Genomic DNA, 7,488 nt, shown 5'->3' on the forward strand with positions numbered 1-7,488 from the left:
ATCTATTTATAATTAAATTTTATTGTTTTATTGCCCTTTGAACCATGTCTAAATACAACTTTGCCATAAGTTGTAAATCACTTGGGGAACATGGAGGTCATGTTTCGCTATCGAACTGCATTACCCACAAGCTGCTCGCATGTGTGCATCGTGAAACATTCTTAATATATTATTATTATTTTACCTACTCTAACCTTAACTAGCCTCAAGATACCTATTTTTACATTTGTTATTTTTATAATAATAAGTAAAGAATAAACATGAAATAAAGTACTTACCCAAACTACTGATGACACTTAACCCTGCTTTTTTTTATAACAATGGTAGTAATGCACTCAATAATTTTTATTTAATTAACTAATGCACCAAAGAACAAAGACTAATAACATACAAAAAGTAGACAATTTCCCCTAACTCTCACAATTTTTCTGGCTTTCAAACTATGCAACAAGAGCCATTACAAATTCATCCGAGCTAGTTGTTATATTTCCTGTGAGAACAAAGCTAGTACTAACACTGAAATTGACAATTCTCCATTCAGAAAACAATGTTATACAATACATAATTTGATAGATGAACACCTTGGCTTTCTATTGGTTATAGATAATAAAGAATTAAATGTATGAGAGAACTATTAATAAATCCTGAAAGTGAGGATGTGACAGATGGGTGTGGTAAGTGGGATCTGATTTTCTATTTGATGAATCTGTAACCAAACAAAATTGAAAACTATAAAAATTATGGTGTATCTGAGCAATGACAATTTTATAGTGAGTAATTTACGTTTAATTTCACAGTTATTGGAGGGATGGTAGATAAAATAGAGAAGAGAAGAAGCATACAGAAACATGTGTCATGTATCACACTAGGGGAATTCAGGATATTTTTTAATACTGCCATATATAATTAAGAATTTAAATCTTGTATACTATTAAAATATGGATTGTTAGCTAAGATTTTATGCTATACTAATTGGAATAACATTAACAAAAAGTAGATTAATAAAATTTTGAATGTAAGTCACTAAAACCTTTTGACATGTGTAGGATGCCTGTCATGACAGGGTTAATGGAAAAATCCTTTATGTTGTTTTAATGGAAGGGGAGAGTAATGGGTGTAAATTGCTGGAATCATGGGACTTCAGTAAGAAATATTTCCTGACAAATCTCTGCCTGTAGAGTAAATGTCGCACCTTTCAAATAATGAAAAGATGAAGTGCATAATTTATCATTCATAACCACAATGATAAGAGTAACTACAAAAATTCACCTTTTCTGTGGAAAATTTAAACCAAGGTTTGTTTGTTGTTTCTAACAGTAAAAAAAACAAAAAACAATCAGAATATGTAGCTCTAGTACATTACTAAATAATGACTTCTAATGTCAGCAGTTAAATAAGATAGAATCTTATATCTTACTGTCCTTGGCCCAATAGAAAAATAGAAGAAGCCATTGCAACAGTCACTTCTGGCATTACATTTTCATTACAGGCATGAATACAACTTAGAAAAAAGTTAATATTTTCATTGTTCTAAGTCATTTTAAGGTTTCAGATAGTCTTTCTTTTTATTAACTAAAAAACAAATTACAAGTAGAAACGTAGAATGGAACAAAAAGTGTTAACCTGGCTTGGCTGCTGATTGACTCTTATAAAATGGCTTTTCTAAAACTCATAAACAAATAAAAATGTTCATAGGTTGACAATTTGCTTCAACAACATTTTATGATTCATTTTTATACAGTTTTAACTTAACTTTCAGCTGGTTTTTATACACAGTAGTATTCATTTGCAGCCATAAAAATCAATTAAATACTAGGGTATGCTTTGTTTTGGTGACTTTAAAGTGTAATGAAATCTATAACTTACAGTCTTACTAAAGCTATTTTACTAGTTAATCATTTTTCCTGTAAGAGCAATAAAAAAATCCATCTATTAAAAATTTAACTCTATAACATGGTCTGCAAACAAGGATATCCTTAGTTCTAATAACTTTCATCTGTTTTGAAAACAGAGCATGAAAAAAGTGCATATTCTTGGTTGGCATAGAAATGCTATGCAAGCAGAAATACTGTCATAGAAAATATTAATCACAGAGTTTATCATCATGAAAATTTGTTTGTATTAATATAAATAACAGTACTTGTTATAAAAGGAAATGAACCTAACCTTGAATCTGATGACATCTTCCATTTTTGCCATTTTTCCATTACTAACACATGACTGAAAAAAACTGGGAGCAACACTGACCCCAAGAGCTTCTGAGGACATGCCAGTTTGGGCCCTCTCAGCTGAAGTGGCAATGGTATGGAATGTTCCAAAGAGAAGCACCAGTAAATGTTGAGCAACAGAAGGAAGAGAAATGATTAACCTGTCAATAAAATATTTATTTTAATTGCAAGAAAGTAAGAGCATGATTAAAATTACTAAAAAAAAAAAAGAAAAAAAAAGAGAGACTAATTTATAAGAGAGAAGAAATAGATCAAAGACAGTTATAGGTAAATCATGCAATAAGCTAATGAAACACAGATTTTCATATCAGAATATCATATTCTGAACAAAAATAGCTCAGTCACAAACTTTTATGCACATTATTTATTTCAGTAACACATCATCAGATATACAAGTTTTTATTAACCAATTAAGGATGTAATAGATATATTTCAGACATTTAATTTGTAATTTGAAAAAATGTTTCTGGCTAATTATAGCATAAAAACATTCAATATTAGTTTTTAAACTTCAGAAACTTAAGAATTTTTTTGAGATTGAGAGAAAAAGAGAAAAAAGAGAAATCAAAACGTGTTATCTCTAGTTCACAAAACAATTATCACTTAAAACTATTTAATAATACCCTATCTGTATTATTCCTTTAAATTTAATTGAGGATTTATTTTTTGAGTGATAAAAGGAATATAATTCAAGTTGAATTCAATAGCCATGTAAGTTTATATTGCACAAACCTGCTTTTAATAAGACACTACAATGTACTGTGTAGGTCATTGCAAGTTAGAATAAATACTGTGTAAACATCAACAGCTATAAAACAAAGTGACAGGCATCACAGTGGGATGACAAATAGTGATTTATAACATATCAATACCACACTTCTTCCACAAGATTTTGCAAATATCTTACATACCAAGTGGGTATTGACTTAACATGACTTGTTATGCTAAATATTACCAATCCTATGTATGACTGAAGAAACAATATAATGAGACTACTCTGATGGTTGGTTGATCAATGATTGGAATTATTGATGTTTGTTTATCTACAATAAATAAATTTAGAAACAAAAACTAAAAAGACACTGCCTTTTCCATTCTCTTCAAAGAGGTTAATAAGATCATCTTGTCATTTAAGAATAACTATCACCAGACTGTGTGATACTAATTGTGTGCATTTCCATTCCTGTAATCTTAAGATTACCTGGACTTAATCTGCACTTTGTGTTGTTCTTGTATGAGAAGCAGCCTTTTCATATCTTTATCATGCGAGATAATTCTGGTTTTTTTTCTCTCTCTCTCTAAAACTAGTTTTCTCACTTATTGGCAAAAATCATCAACATTTATTCATTTTTGAAATGTGAGCCGGTACGGCCTAGTGGTTAATGTGTTGGACTGTCAATACAAGGGTCCATGGTTCCTATCCTGCTGCCACAAATAAACAATCACACTCCACACTTTACGGCCATGGATGCATTATATGACTGATGGCCAAATCCCACTATTTGATTAGAGTAGGTGCTGCTGACTAGCTGCCTTTCCTCTAGTCTATCGGCTCAAAATTAGGGATTGTTAGTTTAGATAGCCTAGTGTAGCTTTGCATGAACATTCAAAACAACCAACTTTTAAATTGTAGGTTATCAAACACATCAGTTAAAAATTTCATGTCTTTATTGTATGTAATATGGCCAATTTTAAAGCCTGAAAGCACAGTAGTCAAAATTCATAACAATTAATCTGATGTAGTCTGTTTGTTTGTTTGTATTTCACAGCCCAACATTCACTGATTGCACACTGTCAAGTGATGCTTTGCCAATGTGCAAAAGAATGCATTATGATTTTCATTGAATGTTTTAAAATGAAGCTAAGTGCATCTGAATTTCATTACAAGTTTTCTTATTAAAACCTTAACTTAATGCTTTATTTTGGGTAGATATATAACAAATATATTACACTAGTAAACTTGAGTGGACCAAAAATATATGTTATAGAGCTTAGGCCCAAAAAAACATGTTTATTAATTTTAAGTTTTAATACAAATAACAGACCTGAATAAATAGTAAATCAATTAATATTTTTCTTATGTTTTCAACATGATTTTAAAGTTCTGTAGATCTAAACATTTTACATTAGTAGTTAATTACTGTTGAACTTCACAGTCAAATTCGTTACATTGTAATATGCCAGTACGTAGCTGTACTTGTAGGATGCAGTGGTAACTAATATAGTAGTCTTAACTGTGGGTGTAAAAATATTAACAAAATTATGGCCTATTTTACTCAGTGAGAAATGAATTGACAGTGTTACACAGTGCCTTAGTTTCACTTTCATAAAACACACATTCTTGATCCTGTATGCACAAGGGTATAATTTCAGATCAAGAAATTGTAGAAAACTGTTAGAAATAGAATAGTGTTTAACATGTACAGATTACCAATACATGGATCTTGGGATTCTGTAGCTGTAATGTACTAATATACATGTACTCTTATTTCTGTATATTATATTTTATGTTTTTCTACTGAGTCAGATATGCAGATATTTTCATTAACTTTTGTATACACAGTTAACAGAATAAACTGATCTAAACAACCACGTCTTATTAACTTTTGTTTGTCCAAGCTTTTTAAGCATAAAGAAGACTTTAAATTCACTAAGTTTGACTGGTTTACAACTCCAAATGAATACTGTTAATTCAATTTCTTTTTCTCTCCCACATACAGAAAGTACAGATGTTTGCTAATTATCTGGTAAGATAACTAGAACATCTGTTGAAATTACTTTGAAAACTACAAAAGTAATTGTATAGAATGAACATGTACCTATTTAAAAATGTTTAAGTTTAGAGGTAACACAGTCAACAAGTAGAGCTTTCCTCATCCCAGAATATGTACACATTCACTACATAAAGATCATTCTCACAAATTGTTGTAAAAGTCTAGTGAAAACAATTTTTAAGTTTGTGTGAGTACAGTAGTTAAAATTGGAGACACCCCTCATCATCAAAAATTAACTTACACAGATCACCATAAACAACAGCATTGGGAAGAGAATACAACATTTGCAAACAAGTGTCACTAACAAACATGGTTATGTAACTTGCAGGATCCAAAAGCTATTCATTATTAGTAACAGGAAGTATATTACAAGCTGACTGTTCTATCTTGCTAATTCAATTTCTTCCCCAAAAGGTGAAGTTCAATGAAGAAAATATGTATAGGCCTAATCTATTCTCTGAGTAACTAGTTCTGCTGCAACAGACTAGTTCCTAAAGAATTTTAGATTACTAGTAGTGATTAAATGATTATATATTTAAACCAAATAAATTGCTCTATTGCACTATCTTTTAGCAACAGAAAAATAAGCTCACAAATAACTTTTGCAATGAAAAAAAACACAATGAATTAAGATCATCTACGGAAACTGTGCAAACACACACACACACATATGTATGTATAATCTATACAAATTTGTGAAGTTGACAAGTTTATTACTTACTGGAAAGAAGAAAGCTTTTCTTAGCCTAATTCTACATCTATTTTAAATATTAACAGAAAGAAAAAAACTGAAACTATAAAAAAAGTATCTTGCACTCAGGTCTTCTGCGTTAAGTGGTTATTTTTGCACAAAGTGAAAATTGAGGGATGGATAGATTGTCAAGAAGCAACTGAGGCAAAAACAGAAATAGAAGTTGTTAACCTAAATAGCATGATTTATAAATAACCATGACCATCTGGACTGAACCAAAATAGAACTTAGGTCTGAGGATGCTTGACCTACTAAGAAAAGCAATGATAGAGAACAGAGAAATTTTGTTTCTTTTGTGCTGACCATGGTTACAACAAAAACCATTCAGGTAACAAGAAAGTTCACAATTAAACAAGAAAAAAACAACAACAACAAACAGTAATGCCCCAATGTTGAAAGAAAAATAATTTTATATTTGACAAAAGCATAACAAAACAGCTTTTACACGTTAAAAGGTAAGTCTAACATGAAATGACAGAAAAATGCTGCAGTACAGTAAGTGACAGATAAAACATGCCTTTTCCATAACAATAATATTTTTAACTTAGTATCAAAATACATTTTTCAACATGCCTTTATTTTGAAATTAGCTTAAATAATACGGTTTTCTGTGAAATAAAATGATGTTTACTAATATAAGAGGCTGGACAGTAACCACACACAAAGTTTGGGGACATCTGAGAAAGTTCTTATCAAGTATTGATAGTACAAATGCCAAAGAAATTACATAACAAATGCAATAGCTTCACAGGCCACAAAGAAAAATAGGGTTAAAACTGTGTATGTCACTCAGGGCTTTGCAAAATAAACAAGCTACTTCAAGTGGTACCTTCAATAACAAAAAGATCTTACACGTAGCTGACATCCCACATAAAATAAGAGTTAAACCTGGCCAAAAAATAAGAAACACTAAACAATATTTCTTCCTGACAGAATTCAATAAACAAATGGTTAGTGATGTAATCAATGAAAAATGTTAAGTTTCAAAATAAGACAAGTACCAAAACGTCAACTTAGATGTTATGGTATACACTATAATACATATGTCAGTGCTAACATTGATGTATGTTGATATCCAAATGCACTCCTTACACAAAGAGAACAATGGCACTAATTTAAGTAACTGTTAATGGAAATGAACAAAAAATAGTATATTTATTATGAAAGAATACTACATTAAAATATACAGTGCTTAGATAGTCACTGATTAAAAGTTTTAGAAAATGACAGAACAAAATTCAAACTTTTTATACAACTTAAATTCAATAATAGTGTAATAGTACAGTTTTAAAATAATCTGTATAAACAACGATTTTAACCTACGGATAAACAAAGCCACATGATAAAAATTCTAAACTTCAGACTCACTATACACTTGTCTTTAACTGGGGTGGCCATGAGTAAAGCATGAAAGGTGTGTGTGACCCATTAACTTTTAATACTTTAAAATGTTATCTGTTTGGCATACTGATTTTCAGCATGTAGTCACAGAGAGAATCACATCTACTTGCTAAACGTACAAATTTGCAGTACAGATTATAAATTTTAACTAAGGTCTAAGTATTTTATCTAGCAATATAACATTACTGCTGGCTAGCTTATATGCAATGAGTTAAAGCCTATAAAGAAATATATTTGGATTCAATATTATTGATTGATGAAACATTTTTTTTATCATGACCACGTTTTGTTTTAAATAATGTTTGTTTGTAATTAAGCACAAAGTTACACAATG

The 7,488-nt window shown here is 30.1% G+C and overlaps 1 protein-coding gene across 5 annotated transcripts in view; it reads right to left on the reverse strand.

Moving 5' to 3' along the window:
- The window catches only part of LOC106461284 (rho GTPase-activating protein 20-like), a 111,928-nt gene that overhangs the window by 49,059 nt on the left and 55,381 nt on the right, over positions 1-7,488 (reverse strand). For all 5 annotated transcript variants that reach the window (XM_022388525.1, XM_013921103.2, XM_022388517.1 and 2 more), the window contains exon 6: positions 2,167-2,368. In XM_022388525.1, coding sequence (XP_022244233.1) covers positions 2,167-2,368 — 202 coding nt within the window. The remainder of the gene's footprint in view (positions 1-2,166; positions 2,369-7,488) is intronic.

Source organism: Limulus polyphemus, unplaced genomic scaffold (genome assembly GCF_000517525.1).
Source record: "Limulus polyphemus unplaced genomic scaffold, Limulus_polyphemus-2.1.2 Scaffold38, whole genome shotgun sequence".
Classification (NCBI taxonomy): domain Eukaryota; kingdom Metazoa; phylum Arthropoda; class Merostomata; order Xiphosura; family Limulidae; genus Limulus; species Limulus polyphemus.